Source organism: Biomphalaria glabrata, chromosome 9, assembly GCF_947242115.1.
Source record: "Biomphalaria glabrata chromosome 9, xgBioGlab47.1, whole genome shotgun sequence".
NCBI classification, from domain to species: domain Eukaryota; kingdom Metazoa; phylum Mollusca; class Gastropoda; family Planorbidae; genus Biomphalaria; species Biomphalaria glabrata.
In genome coordinates this window covers 18,330,918-18,357,116 of record NC_074719.1, presented here as the reverse complement: position 1 = coordinate 18,357,116, position 26,199 = coordinate 18,330,918, and the positions used below count along the sequence as shown (strand labels likewise).

General features: G+C 34.1%; 1 protein-coding gene across 5 annotated transcripts in view; it reads left to right on the top strand.

Annotated features, from left to right (window-relative positions):
• LOC106074918 (protein crumbs-like) overlaps positions 1-26,199 on the top strand; it is a 107,340-nt gene that overhangs the window by 32,335 nt on the left and 48,806 nt on the right. For all 5 annotated transcript variants that reach the window (XM_056042045.1, XM_056042044.1, XM_056042046.1 and 2 more), the window contains 14 exons: positions 484-697; positions 1,763-1,940; positions 4,685-4,811; positions 5,061-5,214; positions 5,689-6,036; positions 6,986-7,118; positions 10,088-10,269; positions 10,885-11,010; positions 13,277-13,472; positions 16,097-16,211; positions 16,369-16,576; positions 17,843-18,411; positions 18,842-19,157; positions 21,417-21,563. In XM_056042045.1, coding sequence (XP_055898020.1) covers positions 484-697; positions 1,763-1,940; positions 4,685-4,811; positions 5,061-5,214; positions 5,689-6,036; positions 6,986-7,118; positions 10,088-10,269; positions 10,885-11,010; positions 13,277-13,472; positions 16,097-16,211; positions 16,369-16,576; positions 17,843-18,411; positions 18,842-19,157; positions 21,417-21,563 — 3,013 coding nt within the window. The remainder of the gene's footprint in view (positions 1-483; positions 698-1,762; positions 1,941-4,684; positions 4,812-5,060; positions 5,215-5,688; positions 6,037-6,985; positions 7,119-10,087; positions 10,270-10,884; positions 11,011-13,276; positions 13,473-16,096; positions 16,212-16,368; positions 16,577-17,842; positions 18,412-18,841; positions 19,158-21,416; positions 21,564-26,199) is intronic.

Below are 26,199 nucleotides of genomic sequence, written 5' to 3'. Positions count from 1 at the left end.
TGTGTAATACTGTACCCATCTTAAATCCTCAATGCTTATACATTATGCAATAACTCTTTCAGTTCCAATCTTTACTGTCTGAGATCAGTAACCACTAGTCCTGATGTCTTTATCAGGTCTTAGCCCAATAGCTTATAGGAAAGATTATAGTGGTCCGGTAAAAAGACTGCTTATAGAAAGTCATAGGACCCTTCTCCAGAAGCAAATTTGTCATTAACACTGTTTTACACCAGAGAATGCTGACCATGTCCTTCAAAGCTGCATACTATATCAAGAGACCCGAACAAGACTCTGGCCCCAAAACCTCCCTATAGAACAAAAACTATACAGAGAACTTCCTGATCTGGAAACCACTGCGCAATTCATTTCAGATATAGGATTACTGATCTGAACCCTCCCACATGTAACATGAAAATGAAGAAGAATGAAGAACTGTCTAACAAACAAAACTTTTTCATTCATGTTGCTTTTATTCTCAAACAGAATGTGGATGACTGCTTGTCTCAGCCTTGCCAGCATGGTGGAACCTGTGAAGATGCCATTAATGCCTTCATTTGCAGATGCCCCTCTGGTTTCTCTGGCTCTACATGTGACACAAACATTGATGACTGTGTCAACAACAACTGTAGTGGGCACAACTCCACATGCAAAGATCTTGTCAATGGGTTTCAGTGTATCTGTAAAGAGGGCTATACAGGTGTGTATACATTTTTTAGGGCTATGCAGGTGTGTATTTATGTGTGAGGGCTGTACAGGTGTGAGTACTATTAGAGTGACATAGAATGTAGAGAAAGTAGAAAATGTTTTCCTTTTTGAATTTATTTATTTTTTAGACCTTAAAATTGAAATTCAAGCTTTAGATGCATGATATTTCATGTAGTATGGAAGATAATGGTTAATAAACCTGATGTTTCACTATTACAAAAGTGGCTGTGTCTAAGTAAGTCTAACAATGAAAAGTGGACAGAAAAACTGAGATCTTTGTATTATATTCTTCTGTGGTAGCAAAGTTGAGTAGCTGTCATGTTTGTGCTTGTTTGGTTTTCATGTTGAAGTACTCCTAGATCTAATGACACACACTAGTGTGCTGAAGCTTTGTAATAAAAGATAGCTGAATGCAGTTCCAAATTAAACTTGAATAATGTAATTGAATAAATCTGAATCGAATAAAACAGGCACAATATAAATTTGTTGACCATATTGACACATTAATGTAAATAGATCAACTCCAGTTGTTATTAGTAACAAATTGTGTAGCAGTAGTATATTTTTTTCTTTTCAAAGAATTCTTTTAATATTTTATAAACTGCAGTATCAGGGCATTTTATTCATATTTTGTGCACTATTAGGGCACACTGTTAATGTACTCACAGTTAGGGCACACTTTAAAAAAAAATTACTTTTGTGTGCACATCTCTCATGCTATGTGGTCTGTTGTCCAATCTCTTTTATGGACCTGAAAAGGGGGGGGGGGGAGGGGGTGCTGATCAAACACAACTCAGCTCAAGCCAGGACTCAAACTTGAGCTCTCTAGATAGACAGCCAAGTGGGTTACTCCACTCAGCCACTCATCCCACTTTTCATGTCAGGTGCACAGTTAGGGTTAGGGCACAGTGTTCATATGCAGTGCAAACCAAGGGCCCATTGACTGTCTTTTTAAAAAAATCTCTTTTAAATATGATGCTGTAGTATTAGAATAGCAATTACTTAACTTTATAAGTTGATCTTTTGCCAGTTAAGGTTTTTTTTTTTTTTGGTTCAGGTGTCTATCCAGCGTGTACAGATACTGATGAGTGTAGCCTCCAGTTCTGTCAGAACTCTGCCACCTGTCTCAACTCACCTGGAAGCTACAACTGTTCATGCCCAGCCGGCTATACTGATCACAACTGCAGCACAAACATTGATGATTGTGCCAGCAAGCCCTGTCACAACGCCACAAAGTAAGCTCCAACTTTCAAAGTTCTCAATATATTTAGAAAAAAAAAAGATTATTACTATTGTGATTACTACACAAATGAGCAAAACATGTCCTGTCTTGTAAGAATTTTTGTGTCTGGTCTCTTGCAAAACAAGTCATGTCTTAAAAGGATGGCTGCCTGGTCAATTAGTATGTGCTCTGTGTCAAGGCGGGTTTATGTGTTTATCTAGGTTCATTCTCCGGGTTCCCCACCTCAAAGGATAAAGCAGAAACTAAAGATATATCAAGTTGCATGAACTGAACATCGACTAAAAGATCATTCAAACGGAACAGTTAATGAGTAATCAACAATTGTTCAATAAGAACAATATTTAATAATAAGATAAGTACAAATAACTAAAAGTTTCAAACTATGCCAAACACTGAATCTTGGATATTAAATATTGCTTCAGTACTTATGCAAATAACACACCTTCACAAGCACACTCCATCTTGGCCCTACGGGTCGATAGCTTCGCATACAACGAACAACTCTAGACACAATCATGACTCCTAGGGTGAGAAAACAACACTATTCCTCATAGCCCGAGCCTAACACCCTGAAACAAAAGAAAATTTAGATCTAGCAATGCCAATACATCAAAGAATTTTTCATTAGTGACACCCGTACCGAAAGATCAGTCTACTTACTAAAGCAGTGTACTTATGTACTGTTTAAACTGGAAAACAGAGAACTGTAGAATAACAAGCTAAAAAGCTCTCTCCGCTGCAAAGACAACACGGGAACTATGTGTGACGTAAACACACACAATATTCTTGGCAACAAAACACTCAATACAAACTACTTCCTATACATTAAAACACAACTATTAGACACGAAAAGAAACTTCACATGCGCAGGACACTCTGGACTGTCATCTTCATGGTCCTTAGTTTGAACCCTACCCATCTCCCTTCATCCTGCAGAAGGTTTGGGCCAGAATGTAATAATCTTCATTTCTGAATGAACATTCAAAACATATATAACATAAAATATAAATATATAAAAAAAATTTGTCTTGCTTAAACTATTTTACATGTTGCAACATGTCAGTAATTTTTTATAACATCTATATTCATTTTTAGCGGCCCACAAAAGGGGAAAAGACGCTATTGTGTAGCCTGTCTGTCCGTCCGTCCGTCCCATTTAGATCTCAGAAACTAGCAGAGAAAATGAAAATTAGATCATTCAAAGTTCTGATACAATGGCTCTAATTTTTAAAATCAAATTATGCAAGCAGTTTTTTCATAAAAATACACCATTTCTACAACTATTCACTACTAATAGTAACAAACACATGAGGCTTTTTAGTAAGGGAGATCACTATTTAACATTTTTTAACATATTTATGCAAATGGTTTTAGATTTTTGATAAAAAAATATATGTTTTTTACAATTGTATTGCTAATTTATGTAAGTTCTGTCATACTAAATACTACATTTACAAAAAAATTTTTTTTTTAAAGAGAAAAAATCTATTTACTATGCAAATAAGTTGGACGTAATTTAAATAACAATTAATAAGTAGTTTTTTATATTATCGCATGAACTGCACAAGATCACTCCTATCATGATTCACAAAACTAAAGGAATTGTTTTCTTGAGGCTTTGAATAAGAGATACAATTAGATCAATTAGATACTCATTATAAGACATATGTTAGGCCAGGTTCACATCTAACTTCTCATTCACTTTCACCTATCCCTTGGTCTGCTGGACCTTTGGGGCACCACACAGGATCTGTCAACCTTCTTTCTCCATTCTTCTCTGTCATTTCCCTTTGATAGAATTTCATTATGATATTCTTTCTGGAAATATTGAAACCTGCCTTTTTTACCTGCCTGGGTGGACCACTTCTGATAGAATTTAATATTGATATTCATCTGAAAATATTGAAACCTGCCTTTTTTCCTGCTTGGGTGGACCACTTCGGGGGCCGATTTTGAGTTTGTGTTTCCACTCAAACTGTCTTTGTAATCTTGTTTTTAGAATTTCTGCCCATTTTAACCAACTAATGAAATTAAAAACACAAGCTTAATATAAAAAATCCCTTTTAAAAAAAAAAAAAACAAACAACAAAGATTATCTAATGGGAAGAACTCTGTTCTTAAAACTGTATGTACCAATAATGTACACGTTATTTCCCTTATTCAAGTTCCAACAAAATATTATTTACCAATAATTAATTGACCAATTGAGTATTTTTGTCCATTGATTCATGTTTTGTTCGGAACAATAAATAATTGTTTAAGGCATCAACTTGATCGGAGAATATGTGAGGGAGAAATAGCATTACAATTATTTAAGGGGACTAAACCCAACAAATTTAGCCATATCTGCTAAAAACTGAAGTATTAGTTTACCTTGTTGCCATTAAACAAAATAACTAATTACCAGTAATTAATTGTCTAATTGTTTACTTTCTTTGTATTCCTGTCTTGTCTATGACAATGAATAATTGTGCTAAGTTTCAACTTGATCAGAGAATGGTTGTGGGAGAAATATCAGACAGAGTTGATATAAGCTTTGTAAAAATATTTTTTTAAACATTACTTAATTAATTCATATTAATGAAGAAAAATAACTGACCTAACCAAATAGTGCTAAAAAAAAGCTAACATTGACTTGAACTCACCAGTCGTAACTGAATTCAAGTGAATCTTGAGTGCTTGCATTGACCTGTCACTTGAAGCTAACCATATATTCTTGCCCCTGTTTCTAACCAGCTGTACAGATCTAGTGAATGGCTATAGATGCCACTGTCTCCCTGGATATACTGGCACCAACTGTGATGTGGATGTTATAGATTGTCTTCCTGGAATCTGCCTTAACAATGCTACCTGCCAAGATCTGGTAAAATTTAATTATTATTTTTTTTGTAAATTAAAGCTTGACTATCATTTTTATAGAATTTTACATGATCAAGTTTGAATATAATTATACTGTGTTAGTTTTACTAGCTCATAATATTTCTCTTCGAAGTCATATTGAAATGACAGATTCAGGAAAAGAAATGTGCTTCTCAATAAATAAATGTTGTTTCTTTAAAATAAAAGGGTGACAACTTGTTACTTTTGTGCTGCATTTTTGTTTTCTAATCAGGTTAATGGCTACAGATGTGTTTGCCAGCCTGGTTTTAACGGTATCAACTGTAGTACAAATATTGATGATTGTGCCAGCAAACCTTGTCTGAATGGTGCTCAGTGTGTGGATCTAATCAACTCCTATGCATGTAATTGTACTGCTGGATATGAGGGTAAGTGGATGACTTAGACTAAGATCCTCCGGTTGGCTCATTATGTGGCTAGCTGTCTTCACAGAGACCTGTCCTAGTAATGGTGCTTGATTACCCATATTTAGCTGAGTCGTTTTTGAGGATCTAAAGGCAGCATGGAAATATTCTCCCAGATACCTCCTTCCCCACAAAAGAGATTAGACCATAGTGAAAAATTAGTCAAGTTGAAACATTTTAACAACTTTTGAAATAATCATTACAAAATTTTAACAACTTATGAAATATATATTGCCATTTATATAGCGGATGGTCATTATTTTCACTTGCTTATTGAAACCAAAAGCCTCTGGCTCCTCCATAGACTGTCTTATTAGTTTACTTTGTCTTCATGTTGTCAGAGAAGTTTCTCTCTCAAATCTCTTTACAAAGTTTTCCCTTAAAGTTTATCTGCGTTTATATTTCTCTAATCCCTTTATCTCTCTGTCATTGCTCAAGGTGTAAACTGTGGTACTGAGATCAACAAGTGCAGGCTTTACTCCAATCCCTGCCAAAACAATGGGACTTGCTGGTACACACCCAATGACTACCACTGCAACTGCACAAGTGACTGGATGGGTAAGAATTGCACTGAGCCTTATGATGCCTGCCAAAGCTTGCAGCCTTGTCAAAATGGTGGGAATTGCTCCTCTACAAAACTGTCTCACAACTACACCTGCAGCTGTGTGACTGGATTCGATGGGAAAAACTGTGAACACGACATTGATGACTGCATTGGCATTACATGCCCTGGCAATCGTACTTGTAATGATAAGGTCAACAACCATACCTGTGACTGCCCTATAGGTAGGAACCTTTCTTTTTCTTCCAATTTGACCTAAATCTTGTTGTCATGTGATTATGGCTTAAATAATTGAGTTTTAGCATGTGCTGATGTTCAATATTGATGGACTTATTTGGTGAGATTTTCTTAAATAAACTGACTGAGTTGATCAAGAAATCTATGAGTTGATACCTGGTTATGAACTGAAAATTTTATAGCTTTAATATGTTTCTTGTCTTTACTGGTTCATTGTAATAGATTTAGTGCACTGCTGTAGAATATTTTTTTTAGATGTAGATTGTGGAAGAAATTCATGAAGTGCAATTTTTTTTCCCTAAATTTTTAGTAAACAAAATAAATAAAAAGAGTTCAAAAAGAATACATGCATCAATAGTATTTAAAATAAATTGAATAGTAGAATGAAAAAAAAAATGGAAGAAAGATTTGGTAGCAAATGTAAAAAAAAAATGAAGCTCTAGCCTGAATCAAACTTTTGGCAACTGAGATTTTTACTACTCTGCCACTTTTTCTTATTTAAAGTAAATTATAATGCCATTCAACATATGTATCCAATGGAAGAAACATTAAAGTGTCTATTGAGAGCTTCCAGAACCACAAATTTCAGAGAATCACCAGGATATTCAACTATGTTAAATGTATTATAAGTTATACTCTCAGACAGAGTGGTCAAAAAACGCAAGAGACTTGATTTTAATATTGAGTAAATTTTTACTTATTCTGATCCTTTTAAACTTCATATTTACTTTAATGAAGTTATTATGGTTATTGTCAGATAGATTGAACCTTTGCTAAAAAATTCATTCTTCACAACAAAATAAAACATTAGTTTTAGACCTGATTTAGAACTGATTTAAAAACAAATAATGATATTAAAAATTAATTTCAATAAGTCTTTACTAACTTTAGTTTTATCACCAACTGCTTTTTTTTTCTAAATTTGTTTTCCTTCAGGATTTACTGGTTCCAACTGTGAGACAGTGATAGACATGTGTGAGACACACCCATGTCAGAATGGTGGAACTTGCACATCTGGGAGGAGCAACTATACCTGTAACTGTATAGAAAGGTTTATTGATATTCCCTTGTGAGTTGGTCTATGACATATTTTTTCTTTTCCAAGTTGTATTTATGTCTAAGTATATTAATTGGTTTATGCTTTTATTTTGTGTGACAGTCCAAACCATTTACTTTCATAATGGTAATGATTGCAGAGTCATTACTTTAGCAAGTACTCAACTGCATTATACACTTTAGCGCATACAGTTTAATGACAAGATTAAATCAAGTACCAACTAAATACTTATGAAACAAAATAAAGAAAAGCTGGATTGATAATAAATTAAAAAAAAAAAAGAAAACATATTTAAAAAGTTAAAGAAACTAAGGCAGAAACTTAAAATCAAACACCTAACCCAAAAAGGTAGCAGACAACTGAAGAGTGAATATTTAAATAAAGTAATATCTGAAGATAAGAATAAAACTTTATGGTCATACATTAAATCTAAGAAAATGGAGTATCCCCATTAAAAAGTGAAGAAAACACATAATGATAATGAAATTAAAGCTAAAATTCTTGATTAATATTTTGCATCAGCATTCTCAGCACCAGGAGACGAAGACATATTAATAAATTTAAACCAAGTTGTAATCATAGGAGATTTAAATGTACTAGAAAAAAGGTATCCAAAACTACAAACCTGTATCACTCACCAACATCATGTAAAATATTAGAACACATAATATGTTGCAACATTATAAATCACTTTGATAAAAATAATGTCCTCATTCCAAACCAACATGGTTTTAGGAAATATAGATCATTTGAAACTCAACTAATAGGATTAATTGATGAATTTTCAAATATATTAGATTATACTGAGAAAATAGATGCAATTTTATTATACTTTTCTAAACTGTAATAATAAATGGCTCTAAATCATCACCAATAATAGTAAACTCAGATGTATCTCAAGGAGCAGTCTTAGGCCCACTACTGTTTCTAATTTACATAAATGACCTACCAAATAGCATTAATTCAAGAATAAAATGTCAGATTATTTGCAGACGATTGCATAATATATAGAACAATCTATAGTACAATAAAAAAAAAAAAACACAAGATTTTGAAATTTTACAAAAAGAATTAGAAGAATTACTGAAATGGGAATCAAATTGGAGTACATCTTTCCACCCAGAACAATGTCAGTTATTAAGAGTAACAAAAAAAATAAAACAAATAAATACCACTAACTTATTCATGGTAAACCAGTAACACAGACTAAAACCACAAAATATCTAGGTGTAATAATAAATGAAAAGTTATCATGAAATCCCCATATTGATGGGGTTTATTCAAAGACATTTGTACAAATCAAACAAGAACACACAAGTAAAATGCTAATTAACCTTAGGCCAAGATTAGAATATGCATCCTCTGATAACGAACAAATATTACAATTTGATTGAGACATTTCAGGACAGAAGAATAAAAAGTAAAGTAGCTATAATTCATAAAACATTGAACACTAATTTACAAATAGAAAAACAAAACCTAATGAAATCCTCAGACACAAAGATAGTCAAATTTCTTATTCCATATACTAGAACATATTCATACAAGTGCTCCTTCTTCCCTAGTGCCATTAGAGAATGATATGGGTTGCCTAAATCAGCCTGGAAAACCAATGACTTAGCAGAGTTCAAGTACCCCTGTCATATTGATTAACATGTATGACGAAATTGACACATGAAATGCATAGGACATAAATAACTTCTTTTTTTCAAGTAACATCTGTAATCTATAAGAAAGATAATATTTATTTTTTGATTGATTGTTGAATGATTAGTTAAAAAGTAAATTACTTCTTTCAGACGTATAGGGACAGTTGATGTTTCTATGGCCGACTGTTAGCTACTGCCTGTTACCTTTACTAAGTATGTCAGGCACTCATTAGAGTTGGCTGGACTCAAGAGGTATCTTTAATATCCCTAGTTCAAAATCCCAGTCTTCAGGATTTGACTTCAGTTTTAAAGCCAAAAACTTGACCACTAGGTCACCCACTCCATGTTGAATGAAAAGAATTGGGCTGTTAACTAACTTTTTTTTTTTAAACTGCATATTTTCAAAGATTTATTTCTTTAAAGTACTTAAGTAAATTAATATGCAAATGTTTATAAGGGCAACTTGATTTGATATATTTAGTTCTTATAATCATCCCAATTCAATGCATATTTTGAATACATCAATCACAGCATTGTTTTAAACTCATCCGGTTTTTGGGGGAGGTTGCTCTTGAACTGCTGATATTAATTTTTATGTCTTAAATATTTTCCACTAAGGGGTTCCTTCTGTTTGCGAAATAACAAAAAATCATATGGGAAAAGTTTATGATACAGAATCTGGTCATCTGAAAAATTTTACTAGGCTCAGCAGTAAGCACAAGTTTTGGCTCAGTTGTCATAATGTTGCATTTCAATCTGCTTTGTGATAACTTCAGAGTAGCTTTTATACACCACTCGGTCTTGTAACTGTACATTTCTTCCTGTGGAATAGGTACAATACCTTGATATCTGAAAAACAAAAGTGCTATGGTTTTTCCCAACTAACTCACAGTGCTAAAGATATTTTGGTGAAAGGGCACTTCTTTTTTCACCCAAACCAGCTTAGGAAGTAAATGTCATAGTTTGTTTTTGAGGTTGTTGGTATCCAAATAGTTAATGTTGATGAGATGTTCAATCCCATATGAATTAATCATTATCTGTCCTTTGACTTTTGATGTAGGGATGCTATGACAGAATTTGGACCCTTTAAGACCTTAGGATCTATGGGGCTGTAAAGCTAATCTGTTTCTTTGGCTTTCGATTCATTAGGGCATCATGTGGCCAGCACAATGACCAACTGCCTTTACTTCACCAGTGTTTGTCATGTACCCATTAGAGCTGGTATTACGAATCGAAATCCCAGTCTTCAATGGAATTTAGACCTCAGCATAAGCCAAGCAATTTTACACTCTATAAACAGATTTTTTTTTAGAATCATGCATATCATTTCAGACCTGATGGCACTAGGAAATCTTTCAAGACTGGTTACACTGGTGTCAACTGTGAGATTGACATTGATGAATGTAACTATTCTGTCCCCATCTGTCAAAATGGTGGACTGTGCCAGAACACTCCTAAGGGAAGTTTCTCTTGCTTCTGCAAAACTAATGTCAGTGGTGGGGAAATGTATGTGGGTAAGTTTTTTTTTTTAGTCATAATCTTTATTTCTTGTATTAACTGTATCCTCTACATAGTGTTCAGATTCTGACACGTAACCACATTTTAAATCAGCATTTTAATATGTTCCATTTCATGACCACATTTTGAATGAACATTACATTTTTTGTCTTTCAAGAAGATACTTTTAACTCATTTATTTTGTTGTCATGTTACTATCAATATAGATAATATAAATATATGTATACAATTTGGTGGTAATAGTAAAAAAAAAATCTAGCACAGCACAAACAATCTTTATAGTGATTCTGCACTTTAAAGTACTTTAACAGAGTTAATAGTCTTTCTCTGGCGACTCGTGATATAAATGGCTTTAAAATTATTATCATACACATGGCACTGGGATATGTGCTGGAATGTAAATAAGTAGTTGTATGAAAGGCACAGTATTGAACATTAACATGTAGATAAACACTATACTAGACATACTACTGTAATTTGTATTGTTGACTTGAAACTTTGACATTTTTGTTTTATTTCTATTTGTTCTGTCCTTTTAAAAATTGTATTTTAACTTACTTCTTATGAAAATTGAAGCCAATAGAGTTTCCAATCTTCATTTTTAATAACAGGCACTCTGTGTGAACAGTTGAGGACCTATTGTGACATTCGTTTACCAAATGAAACCTGTCAGAATGGTGGGACATGTATCAATCTGCCCATGTCATCAACGTGTGCATGTGTAGCAGGATATGAAGGTGAGCATTACATCTTCTCAGGCATCAGAATTTCTTGTTTCAATAGAATATTGCCAAGTAATATAAAAAAAAAGATCTTCCTCAGTGATACATTAGTGAGATTTTTCATTCCTCAGTCATGTACTAGTTAACTTCTTCATTATTCATATATTATTGAACTTCTTCCCCTGTCATAAAGTATTAAATTTCTTCTCCAGTCATATTACTAATGAACTTCTTCCTCAATCATATACTTGTGAACTTGTAAAAATGACATCTTATTGCAGCCTGTGTTCTGGTCTGGGGCATAGGTCACCAATTAGCTTCCTCCAGATATTTTATTTCTGGACAAGTCTCTCCACCTTTCTCATCTTCTTGGCATCTGCTTCCATATCATGGTGCCATGTATTTCTGGGCTGTCCATCTCTTGCTCTACCCTGTGGGGTTTCGGGCGAAGACTTGTCTTGTAATGTTGGTTGCAGGCTTACTAAGGGTGTGGCCTATCCATCTCCATATCTCTGAAAGATGTCTACTTCAATGGGCTGCTTCGTTGTTCTTTGCCACACTTTCTTATTCAAGATCTTGTCTGGTCAGGGGATCATAAGAATCATACTAAGGCAGTTATTGATGAATATCTGGAGTTTTTTTATTGTGGTGACAGTGGTTCTTCCTAAAGTAGCATTAGCTTAACGATGGTGTTGAAGAACCTGAACTCAAGAAAACATTAAGAAACTGGAACAGACACAAAATAGGTTCATAACAAACGAATATTCTCATTTGACTTTAGTAAAATCAGGGTAGAAGACTCAAAAGTAAAATAGCAATTATACATAAAACTCTAAACCATAATCTTCAAATACAAAAACAAAAGCTTATAAAATACTCAGAAAGACACAAAGATAATGGCACATTCCTCATTCCATATGCTAGGACAAATTTGTACAAATGCTCCTTCTTCCCTAGTGATATTAGAACATGGAATGGGTTGCCTGAGCAAGCCAGGAAAACCAATGACTTGGCAGAATTTAAGTCATTGGTTAATATGCATGACTAGATGCTTGACTCATAGGACATAATCATCTTCTTTTTTGAAGTAACGTCTGTATTATATAAGAAGATTTCGGTGGAAGTCATTTTTTTCTGCCCAGAACTAATACATTTTGACTCTTTGCTGCTACTTGGGCTGTCTTCCCAGTCTCATACATTCATTCTGCATACTGATGATGGTGGTGGTCCTGGGAGAGATGATGGCCTTCGACTCTGGCTTTCACCGACATATGTCATAAACCTTACAGTTCCATTTCCCAGATGATTTCTGTTGATTAACTGTTTGATGATTTTATATGGGTTTATCAACAGCGTAGGGTAGCCAGCCATACTCCTAACCCTCCTTTTTCAGTCAGGCTTGACTGTCCTCGTCAGAGTTAGTAAAAAAGACTATACTTTTAAATTTGAGAATGGATTTATTAATGAGGTGAATAACATTTATAAAAAAAAAATGTTGTGTACAGTGAGATGAGAGAATATGAATAAAATAATTTCCATGTTAAAAAACTTAAAAATGAATATTACAGTTTTAATATTACAGTTAAAATATTTCCTTATTCCTGTTATCACTATTACACAAACAAAAGTGACACTATAATGAATGATAAGCACAAGGTGGTCCTATGTTAACCAATGTTAGGGAGATGTTTGTAAACCATTGAGGCTCAACTATTTTTTTGGTCTGAGGGTCTTGTACATTTCTGACATTGTGTTGCATGCCACATCATTGCAAAAAAGAAAATTGATGCATTCAATGGAACCAATCCTCTTTGACTTTTTCTTTAGGCAGTGTAGACGAGAGGGGTGGGAGCTTCCTCTTCTGTAACACACTTCTCTAACACATAAGATATAAAACTTTATTGTTAAGGTAAAAATCTTTCCCACAGTAAATCTTACATAGGCCACATATTCATACTATTTCTACAGTATAATAAATAACTCTTTTTATAGATTTAATATTCTTGACTGTACTTGACTGTTTTTAACTGTGTACATCCTAAGTCATCTAATGTATTATTGACATCTAGATTTGCCATTTTCTTTGACATTATTACATTATTAAAGTAACTACTGCTTATATCAGATTAATTTTCAGAAATTTTTTTTTCAGCTCTTTATCAATCACTAATATAATGTTAGCAGCTAAATCAAAATTATCCAAAGAATGAAATAGTTTCTTTGACTCACTTCTGAGAACTTCCTATTGAAATATGTAATTGAACTCTGTTCCTACCACCAGGCAAATACTGTGAGACAAACATAGATGATTGTAGTCCTAATCCCTGCCTGTACAATGGGACGTGTACAGATTTAGTCAACAACCACTCATGTACATGTATAGATGGCATCACCGGCTACAACTGCCAGACCAACATTGATGACTGCTCTCCCTCTCCGTGTTTAAACAATGGTGTTTGTCATGATAGGATTAACAAGTGAGTGTGATCATAGCTTGGGTAGAATTTACAGTTGTTTTAACTCCAGTTCCATCTGGTACTATCTATGAACATGTTTGTTGTAGGAACCAAATTAAATGATATTAGGGCTCTCAGATGAAACAAGCCCTATATCATGTCCATAAAAGTGGTAGATATCTTTATAATTAAAATTTCAGATACACATCATGTTGGTGTGATCATAGCTAAGGTAGAATTTACAGTTGTTTTAACTCCAGTTCCATCTGGTACTATCTATGAACATGTTTGTCGTAGAGATTAGATTAAAAGATTTTAGGGCTCTCAGGTGAAATAAGCCATATATCATGTCCATAAAAGTGGTAGATATCTTTATAATTAAAATTTCAGATACAAATAATGTTACTTTTACTGAACAATAAACTTTCTAATTTAATTAGGTAAAACTTACTGGCAGCAATGCTCAAGTCATTAGTAACACTAAGTTTAGTTTACTGACCTTCATAATATTAATTGTCATTTACCTTTTTTTCTTTTTGATTTTCTGGATGCACACAGTCCACGGCAAGTTTTATTTTAATTTGGCTTTTTTATTGTAGCCAGTTTTTTTTTATCTACTTTTATTTAAAGTGTTATAAATGCAATATAAAATTATTATTTTTTCTGTGTGTGTGTGTGGGTATGTGCTTCAAGCTCTTATCACATCTATATATTCTATAGAGCTTATCCATTTCTTTTAGAGACATCATTAGAAAATGTCAATGAATAGGTCTATAATATTTTAACATAAGCTATGCTTAACACACAAAGACTGATCACAAGGTTTTATAACACATTCAAAATGTATATTGGTGATTAATACTTGTAATAGACAGCAAACATAGACAAACAAAAATGAAAACCAGAACTTACTTCATTAGAAGTGTGTACATCATTTGGCCAAATATGACCAAAAAAATAAGTTTATAATTGTTTTATTATTAGTACTATAACCCATATATTTTTTTGTAACACATCCTATAAGGACATTGATATAATGATTATGATTGGAGGCCCATTTTCTTATTGAATTTAGGAAAAGGTCCCCTTGTTTGTCTTAGTTAATTATTGTACATTATGAATCAGCATCCAGTGTAGATAGAATATAGGTCACAACAGTGTATGTCCCCTGAACTTTGGGTAATATATTAGAAGCCATTCCACTCAAGGAAAACAAGTAGAACATTTTGTTTAGCCCCTATATAACACAATCCAGTCAGCCAATCTCTGTTCGGAGGAAATAAGAGTGAGATAATTAATTAATTTTCACCATTACCTTTACCTTAGTCTGTTGGACCGTTGGGAGACTATGCAACATTTGTTGACCGTATTTCTCCATTCCTCGCTTCTGTCTTTTGCCTTAGTTAAAACTTCTTTCAATGGCAGGCCTTTCCATTCTGTTATGTTGTCTTCCCATTGCTTTCTGACTCTTCTTCTTTTTCCTGGTACTGTTCCCCGAAGGAAGGTCTTTGTGAGCCCTGAAGACCTTGTAATATGGCCATAGATTTAAGTTAATTAATTACCTTCTGATAAAAAAACCAACCAACAAGAAGTACTATTAATAGAGCTCACAAAGTTGCAAAATGTCTTGTGCATTTAGTCACAGCTTTTGTCCATCTTCGCATAATCTAACTGCAATTGTTTACCAATGATATATTTCTATTGAACAGAAAGGTCTTTGGTGATTAGCTACTGTTCATTTCAGCATTATCTAGTCACATGTGATAATGAGAAATGCTTTCTAAATGCCAGAAAAAAATTTTAATTGTTGATTATTATTTTTTTATACATATTATTCCTATTTTTATGTGAATTTAAAAAGAATTTCAGAAATTTCTATAAAAAAAAAAATCTGCAATTTAAAAAAAAAAACTATATACATGATAGAGCTATGTCAAGCCATTGAAGTTCTATTGAACCCTTAAGAAAAAAAGAAATAGTCTTTCAGAGATTTTGGTCACACCATAAGTGTGTTGACAGCTCTGGTATTTTCATTACATCAATGTTCTTCTGCAACTTTAAATATTTATTTCACCTTTTTCTTTTTAAAATGTAATTATTATTTTGTTTTTGTTTCTGAATTTTGTTTTGAAACTATGACTGTTCACAAATGATCACATAACATTAAAAAAATATTAAAATAATGGCTTTATTTACATATATTTCATAACATGTTAATATGATTAACACACAGATATGCTTAGGGCATAATTATCTTCTCTTTTGAAGGAACATCTATCATTTATAAGATAAGATAATCAAGAAAGTTTAATTTAAACACTACCTGAAATATTTTTCTTGAAACTTTGTAGATGAAAGTTGTAATATTTTGTTGAAATAAACAAAATTGAAGACTTTACTGTGGGACACTATTACTCTGTTACAGTTAAAATTTTACATAACTTAAATGCCTAAAAAAGGATAGTGTTCTACATTGCAATTTTATTTCAAATCTTTAATATTTAATCTCATTTCCAAGCTGTTAGAGGGTGTGCATTTACAAATTGTGAAACCAAACTCATGACTCTCTCTCTCTGAACTTTTAGAGTCCAACATTTTTCTTACCTTCAACACCTAGTGACAAGTTTTGTTTCTCTTGTAACTAGTTACACCTGTGACTGCAGTGGCACTGGGTTCATTGGTTCAATATGTGAAAACAACTTTGACGACTGTGCAAGCAATCCATGTCATAATGGTGGCAATTGTACAGACAGAGTAAAGGTAAAGGTTTTATATTGGCTTTTTTTTTTATTCTAGCCAATTTATTTACTTTACATTATATTTGTTAACAGGGCTATGTAAATTAAGTTATTATTATTACTTATGGGTTTAAAATTGAATAATGATGGCCAACTTACAAGCTAAATTGTTCTTCCAGAACTACACATGTGAGTGCTACAAGGGCTACACTGGAGACAACTGCCAGATTGACATACAAGAGTGTACACCTAACCCTTGTCGCAACAACAGTCTCTGCCTTGAGAACTCCAATGTGACCCTCTATGACAAAGGCAATCCCAAATTTGTCAACTTCACCTATGATAAGGCTGCTGGTTACATTTGTGAATGTGTACCAGGTCTGACAGGTAGGGAGCATTGATAATAATGTCTTGAATATTACATTGACTACCTAATGACTGTCAGGAGGCCCATAAAAAACTAATACAATAATACCTGACACCTAGGAGTGTTTTTGTGTGCGTAACACTAAAGTGTTGATTTACATGAAAATAAATATTAAAATGAAAGTAATTTATCATATAAAACAGTAATAATAAATAATGAAAGTTACAAAGTAATAGACTTCAACTTAATGATTTCAGACATCCTTCCAGACTTCCTGTTGTTGATATACAAAACAAAGAGTCTATACTTAGTAAGATACCACACTGTCAACAGTTTTCTCCATTCTTGGGAGAGAAAAATTCGCATTGAATAAAATAAGACAAAAAGTGTCAGAAAAAGGAATTAAAAATGTTCAATGTAAAGATAAATTTAGGCCCTAAGTTCAGCCTGATAGACACACCATTCTTGCACAGTCATACATAAAGTAATAAAAATATGTGGGTGATGATTTTAAAAATGAATTTAATACTGTGATATAAATATCTGTAAAAAAAAATAGGTGCCGGTTCTCAGTAGTTGATTGCCTAACTTTTAACTACTAAAAATAAATAATATCTGTTAAAATACAAGAAAAGTAATACATTTGTCTAAAAGGTGCTGATACACCGTACCGGTGCGTAACGTCACACAAAAAAAACCTGTATCTATTATTATTCAATAATATTTAAAGATCCAGACTTAAGATGTGCATCTAAATAAAACAGTATAAAATTGTAAGCACCTCTCTTATTGTTGAAAACCTGCCAACATGGTTTCATAGTAACAACATAATACGCACCTTCATGGCAATGGTAACATTAGTGACACAACAATGGCAATTCAGGACTGACATAAACAATTATGAACATACAGTGAAACATCAGCGCTGGCAAGGATAACACCAACACTGACAATGGAAGTCAAGAATAAAACAACTCAACTATAAACACAAAGTGCTTAAATGAGTTCAGTGAAAATCATGAAGTAGTAACTATTATTTTTCCAAATAAGAAAGCAGCTCTCTCTTAATGAGTACAATTTGCAAGATACAGAGAAACAAACAAACAAACTCCACACCAAAATTAACTGCAACAAATGTGATGTGTGAGTGCATCTGACCCACAGCAGCTATGTACATGCTTATCAAACTCTCGTCACTGTTGTATTTTTGATCAAATACTTTATTTAGTGGCAGTTGCATTGATTTTTTACTAATTTTGTACTTTGACATTATTATTTCTGACCAGGAGTCAATTGCTCAATAGATGTCGATGAATGTCAATCAAATCCTTGCCTGCACAGTTCAACGTGCATTGACCTGTTCAACAACTTCAGCTGCAAGTGTTCACCAGGCTATCAAGGAAAGGAGTGTGATGTGGACATTAATGAGTGCAATGTGAAGCCATGCCAGAATGGAGGCACCTGTATTGACAAGATTGCAGACTACCTCTGTATCTGCAAGCCTCCTGTGGCTAACACTGTCAACTATGGGGGGAGAAACTGTAGCACTTTGATGACTGGCTGTAATAGTAACAGTTGTAGCAAAGGGGACTGCATTCCAAAGCTAGATTACAGCAGCGGTGTGGAGATACATGGCTTCAGTTGTTCTTGTTACCCTGGCTACACTGGAGAATATTGTAATGTCGAGACATCCATGAGTTTTGTTTCCCCTGTGAATTATGTCAAGGTTGACCTGAATACGTCATCACTGGAAATAAGTCTAACTTTTCGCACTGCTTCTTGGTCTGACCTTGCCCTTGTTGTTCTTAAGCTGCAGAGTGAGGACACTGTTTCCATTCAGATTATTGCTGGGGAGGTAGGTAGATATTTTATTGATTTTTTTTCTTCGTACAATTGGCTGTCAATTTATTCTAAACACATTTTATTTCTACAAACTATACCAAGCTCTAGACCTGCTGTTCATGCTAGACTCTGTGATCACATATCATTTGTAGGTTTGTGTGAGTGTTATCTATCTTATAATATCATCATGGACTATTCCCCCCCCCCCCCCCCTTTAATTTTCTGATCCTCTTTTGCTTAGGTCTAACTTGTTCCCACATATCATTTAGTGAAACAGTTGCTGTTTTTGTTTTCTACAATGCTGTTATTTAGTTATTATATTGATAGTTGTTTTTTTCTTTAACTACTTTTAACTTATTGAATTATTGATTTATAAAAAAATGTTGAAAAATTAAAAAAATATTTTTTGAAATAATAAGTTATGTTTTTTTTTTTATTTTAAGGTTATGTTGACATATAAGGATATTGGAATTGTAAATGAAACACTCAAAACTTTGGCCAAAGTAAATGACAGTAACAGCCACAGTCTTCTTCTGAAACTGACTGTGAGTAACATGACTCTATCTCTACCTAATGACAAGTGTGCTGGTGACAACCCCAATACAGTGCAGCCTTGCATCAAGTCTATCAGTCTTAAGCTAGCACGAAGCAACATCACCTCTCTTGTGGTTGGCAATGGGACTAGTGCTAAAGCTTTTGTGGGCTGTGTGGAGGATCTCAGGATTAACTCACAACTCTATTATCCTGCACTGAATAATGGTAAGGGACATTTCTAGATTTCAATTTTACAAATCTAGATATAGTTTTAAGGATAATGTCTTATATAGTCATTTAAAAATTATGGTTGAATGCTGCGTGCTATAGAAGCACTTTAACCTATAATAATAATCATTATTATCCATAAGGAAATTGGTCTTACAATTTGTGCATTACATCAAACAAAACATTATAACTATAGAAAACCAAAACATTGTTGTAACCCTATTAGCGATGCAGTAGGGTTAACTGACGTAACACAGGCCAGTAATACAGTTTAGCGTGCTGTTTCGAAGGGCAAGGGACAGTACTGGCATGAACTTTGCACGTGAATAGGACCCGGGTTATGGTCATCTGTAAAAAGCCTGCGTGGACCAGAGACACAGTGTGTGTAAGGCAGTGCAGTTCAAGACAGGACAGCGAGTAGACCGGGACTGTTAGTCTGCCATGAAGTCCTGGTGGAGTCCTGAAGTGAACGTACGAGTCCAGGAAGAGATGGAGACAGTAGAGTTTATTAGTTTAGTACTGTGATGTACAGTAGAGCATTTTTAGTGCTGATGTATTGCCAATTGTGTCATATTGGCTGTTTTAATTGACCATTATTAAAGCACCAGATTATTTGGAGCCTTGTCGTCAAGTTCTTGATGTGTTAGATGTGCTGTGTTGTGTTTAGCAGTGTTTACAGAACACCTGATTAGGAGAGAACGTAACAATATACATTCATTCCAGACTCACTTATAATTTGCATGCGAAAAGTTTATATCAGATAGTTTCTATTTAATGATTTGATTACCAGGCGAACAAAAGAGTTTTTGTATCTGATGGTAAAATCACAAAAACCTGACCCAAAGGCTGATTTTTTTAATTTCTAGAATCTTTTTAGCTTTTTTATGCATGTTTTTTTCAAACAGCTGCCCAAATGGGGTTTGTTTTTTGCCAATGACTTTACCACCAGCATTTAGGATTCTATGAAATTCATATTGCTATACCAGGCAGTGATATTAAAACTTAAAATAGTGCAGATGTGAGCGTAATAAAACATAGCCAAGGCCTTTTCGGTAACATTAAATGAGGACATTTTTCTAAGTAACTGTAACCAAAGATTGTCTAGATTAATCCTAATTGGGTTGGCATTGAATATTTAAGATTTAAGAAAACACTGAGTTTGTTACCAGTTTTGATAGTTATGAGAGTACAGACTCTGCCACTCTGGGTGAATGATAATGCTCACCCCAATAGGTCAAAAAGAAACCAAACATTGTCTGATCTAGCTCTAAGCAGATGCTATTTTTTTTATTGGCTGAAATTCTGGGACTAGAGGTTTAGTTTTATTTACTTCCATTTCTATTCGGAGTCCACCAATGTGAAAAGGATTATTTAAATAGTTTTTGTTTTAACGCAATGATGACCAACAGAATTTTAAAAAGTTGGGAATGAATTTTTAGTTACAAATATTCTCTTCAAGCAATTTCACTTCACTTTCAAATGATACAAACATTTTAAAAAATGATTAATAAGATCTCAGTGAAAACCTGAAGGAAATACTATGGCCTCCTTCAGTCGGGGAAACAAGTATGATGATCACCTCATAGAAATGAGATGAATGCCTTGGCATTGGCTTTGGTCAGAGCAGTTCCCCCCCTCGGTGAAGCTGATGTGTCTAAAGGAATTTGTAAGTGACAATACAGTTTGGGAACAGCAGCATTGCTGTAATCTACTTAAAGGTCACTTGCTTCTATTTTGTAACAAAGGGAAATAACTGATTAATTATTCATTAAATAATAAATAAATAATTAATAAACAACTGTGAAGGGAAGTAACTGTTTACTAAATATCTAAACCAAAAACACATTTTATATTTAGATACTTAATTAAAAAAAAAAGAATTTTCATAGAAGGCAAAAAAAGTTTTATTTTATAATTGATTGAAAATTCTTTGATTTTCTTATCACATTTGTATGCTTCCACTCAACAATCAGCTTTTATAACTTTGGTATTGGGTTCTGTGCCCTTGGCTCTTATTTACACATTTAAATCTATACAATGAATAACTTTAGAAGATCATTTCTTACAAATTAATTCTGTCTACAACTACAATAAGTCATTGGTTAATATGCATGACTAAATGCATGACGCGTAGGACGTAATCATCTTCTTTTTTTGAAGTAACGTCTGTATTATATCAGATATGAAGATGGGATAAGAAATACACTCACAAAAAAAAAACATTTCCTCAACCATTTCCTGTTTTCTTTGTGGCAGGTAACTATGTGAATGTCACACCAGGTTGTTCCAGGTCACCACAATGCAGCTCCTTGTCTTGCAATAGTCGTGGAAGTTGTGAAGATCTGTGGAACAAATATTCTTGTCTTTGCAACAGACCTTATTATGGTCAAGATTGTCAACTGGGTAAGTCTACATTTTACTGTCATGCCTGACCACACACATTTCCTGCTAGCCATGAGAATCAACCAGGTTATTATTAAAGAGGACAAATAAGTTCAATATATTTATTAGTTTTTATATATTTTCTGTGTTTGTCATCATCATCATTATCATCATCATCTGTCCCTTAACTTTTGTCATAGAGGTGCTGTGCAGTGGTGTAACAAGGTACCCTTGGGCCCGGGTTTGAAAAAATATGTTTGTGGACCCCCTCCCAAATGCCTATAAGTGGAACATAATTTAAAACAACAATTAATGAGTAGTTTTTTTATTATCACCTGAACTGCAATGCTGCTAGTGACACACGGAATACTGAAGAAAAAAAAGGAATGGGAGAATTTGTCAATTTTTTTTTTACAGAAATTTTTTATTTTTTTTATTGAGGCTTTGAATAACAGAATAATTAGATCCATTAGATAATTATTATAAGACATTAGTTAGGCCACGTTCACATCGAACTTCTTCACTTTCACCTATCTCTTGGTCTGTTTGCACCTCACAAGATCCCCCAACCTTCTTTCTCAATTCTTCTCTGTCATTCGGCTTTGATAGAATTTCATTTTGATATTCTTTCTGAAAATATTAAAACCTGCCTATTTACCTGCCTGGGTGGACCACTTCAGGGGATGATTTTGAGTTTGTGTTCCCACACAAACTGTCTTTGTAACCTTGTTTGTAAGTAGTAATGTCATAACATTTCATTCAGTTATTAGAACAACTAAACGTAGATAGAGATGGCCACAAACTCTGGCGTATAGCCAAATGTCTCAACCAGGAAGAAAACAGAACAACTCCTATAGTAATAGAAAAGGACAACAAACCCCTGAAAGGCCAAGAAGCAGCAAATGAATTCATTAAGTTTTTCCAAAGCGTAGGACAAATACAAATTAATGAAAGTAGAAATAAAGATGTAAACTCAGAAATCCAAGATAAAATTAAAGAAAACAATCCAGCTTACTCCTTGGGAATGACCACTAATCTTAAAATGAAGGAACTAGATGAATCCCTAAAAGTCCTCAAACCAAAACAAGCCCCGGGCCCAGACAAAATATCAAATGACATGCTTCTTCACTTGGGTCTTCAAGCCAAAAGAAAACTGCTACAATTATTCAATGCTAGCTGGAAATCTGGCAGAATTCCAAACATCTGGAAAAAAGCCATTATGATCCCTATACTAAAGCACGGTAAACCAAGAAATAAACTGGATAGCTACCGTCCCATCAGCCTCACTAGCTGTACTTGCAAACTGATGGAAAGAGTGATAAATAGAAGGCTGACATGGATCCTTGAGTCAAATAACCTACTCACTGAAGCCCAGGCTGGCTTTAGAAAAGGCAGATCAACAGAAGATCAAATTGCCTTCATCACACAAGAAATAGAAGACGGCTTTCAAGAAAAGAAACCAACGACAATTGTGTGGGTCGACTTAGAAAAAGCATTTGACAAAGTCTGGGAACAAGGTCTCTTGCTCAAGCTAATCCAGCATCACATATCCCACAGAATGTACAACTGGATAAAGGAATACCTAAATAATAGAAAAGCCTTAGTTTGCATTCAAGGACAAAGAAGCCACACAGTGGGTATAAAAAATGGCGTCCCCCAGGAGGAGTCCTATCCCCAACACTTTTCCTAATATTCATAAACGATCTAAATCAAAACCTACAAAAAAAAAAAAGTTAAAAGCAGCATGTATGCAGATGACCTTGCCTTAATTAGCACAGAAGAATATGTAGGAACATCGAAATTTCGATTACAAGATGCTCTTGATAAACTCAATAATTGGTCCAAAGACTGGGGTATGTCCATTAACACAAAAAAGACAACATATACCATATTCTCACTGTCAACAAAACAACAAACAATAAAATTAACATTAGATAAGGAAGCTTTAGAAAAAAATGACAGCCCTACTTATCTTGGAGTCACTATGACCCGAGACTAACCTGGAAAAACCAAATAGATAAAACACAGAGTAAAGGCATCCAGAGACTATCCCTCTTGAAAAAATTAGCTGGCACAGATTGGGGAGCTAATCACAACATCCTGAAAAAGACCTATACCAGTTATGTAAGACCTGTACTAGAATATGGTGCCTCAGCATGGGGCTCAGCAGCCCAAACCAACCTAAGAAAAATAGACAAGGTTCAAAATATTGGTCTAAGGATAATGACAGGAGCAATCAAAACAACACCCATAAGAGCTATGGAGGAAACCGCTGCCCTGATCTCTCTGGATGAAAGAAGAGAAATAAAAATCCTTTCCCAATTCACTAAATTGGAAACCTTGGAGAGGCACCCACTCAGAACAAAAATCCACAAAACTGGCACAAAAAACCGTCTCAAAAGGACCAATTTCATACAGGAATCTCTAAACCTAAAAAAGAAACACCAACTTGAAAAAATTACTCTGGAATCCTCGATACACTATAATGAATCTCCACCCTGGACGAAAGCCCTCTTCCTACTATAAGGGACCATATTGAAAACATAAAAAGAAAATCTGATTACAGACCAACAGAGCTCAAGGAAATAGTGAACTGTTTTCTACATAAAAATTACCCTAGCAATCAGTGGATCAGAGTTTACACGGATGGCTCATCCCATAAAGCCACCACAAATGGAGGAGCTGGAATACTTATCGAATGGCCAGATGGAGGAAAACTAGAAAAATCCATTGCAACTGGAGAGCTCTCTGACAGTCACAGAGCAGAAAGGGAAGCACTAGCACTAGCTGCTACCATGCTAGCAAATCATCCAAGTTCCCCTCACAGTCAGATTGTCTTTCTAACAGACGCGAAAACAACCCTCCAAAGCTTGCAAAACTCTGATTCCCCTTATATTAAAAACCTCAGAACAGCACTTACAAAGCTCAACAACAATAGCAAAAAAACTTATTCAATGGATACCAGCTCACATACAACTAGCAGGAAATGAGAAGGCTGACACACTCGCCAAGAGTGGGAGAACAAACTCACAAGTAAACTCTGCACTCTATCCAGAAGAAATGAAGAAATTAATTGTAGATAAAATAAATGAGAAATGGACGAGCTCCCATCCAAATCACAAGAAAGATGACGCTTACTATAAGCTATCCCGACAAGACCAACGTCTAATCTTTCGACTCAGGACCGGACACAACAGAATGCGACAACACATGTTCCGGAAGCTCAAAATTGGAACCAGTGAAATCTGCCCATGTGGAGTATCACCAGAAAATGCCGACCACGTCCTCCAAAACTGCTCTCTCTACCAAGAGGCCTGTATAAGACGTTGGCCCCAAATCACCCCAATAGAAAGAAAACTATATGGAGAGCTCCCTGATTTGGAAACCACTGCGCAGTTCATCTCATGTATTGGTCTAGTCATATGAACACTCCAACATAACAATGAGAACGATGAAGAAGAAGAAGAAATTCAGTTATTATTCTGTACAACTAATATTGTCTTAAAACTCAACAAACAAATGTTTTAGTAGTTCTTTTCCCATTATACAAATTTAGATTCCGAAAAAACTCTAATAAAAAACTATAATCTATTTCCATGTCCATCAGTTACTAAAATTAAATTTTGATGGCCTTCTGAGTAGAAAAGTCAGAAACCAGTCGTGAATCTATTTCTAAATTTGTGTCTGTTGCTTGTTCAATGGAAAGAACAGCAAGTGAAGCCAACCTGCTAATATGTCATAGAACGTCTAAAATACTTTTTGTCAATCGCAACTTTGAGTATGACCGCTCTTCTAAATATTTGTACCCTTAAGGATAGAAGACTAAAAAGTATTAATTATTCATAAAACACTGAACCATAATCTTCAAATACAAAACCAAAACCTAATGAAATACTCAGAAAGACACAAAGTGTGTTACTTATTTTTGCAATCGAAATGCTAATACAAATTTGTACAAATACTCCTTCTTCCTTAGTGCTATTAGAGCATAGAATGGATTGCCTGAGTCATCCAAGAAAACCAACAAATTGGCAGAGTTTAAGTTATTGGTTAACATGCATGACAAGATTGAAATACGGACACGCGTAGGATGACATCATTTTCTTTTTTGAAGTAACGTGTGTATTTTATAAGATAAGAAGATAATTGTTTTAAGAAGATATTAACAATTTTTTTGATGAAATCTGTCATCTAGGGGGTCTAATTGAGAAATTATAATGTCATCGATAGTTCGGTAAAATACGTTGATTTTGAAAGTCCTCTCTACATCTCAAATTTTCTCCTCCCAGTAGTCAGTGGTAGGCTCATCAATTTGTACTTTAACTTTCCGCAATCGCGTGAAGCGAAAAACTGGATCAATAACTAAACATCAAGCTAATAGAGCTGTTTACTTTATTTAAGTCTCAAAGCCATTTTTTAAATGACTTACTTACATTATAGAGCTTCTTCAGTTCACTCACAGCTGTATGTAGATTTTGATGCTCATTCCACCATTTTTCGACACAAAGTTACAATTTGAAATTGACAACAAGCAGAACAATAATATAAAATATGCCTAATTTTCCCCTAAGAGCTGCAGCTTCCAGGCATTCTTTTTCCTTTGGGGAAAACAAAGTAATTTGAGTCAACATCTTTAGTACATCTGAATCTCATTGCA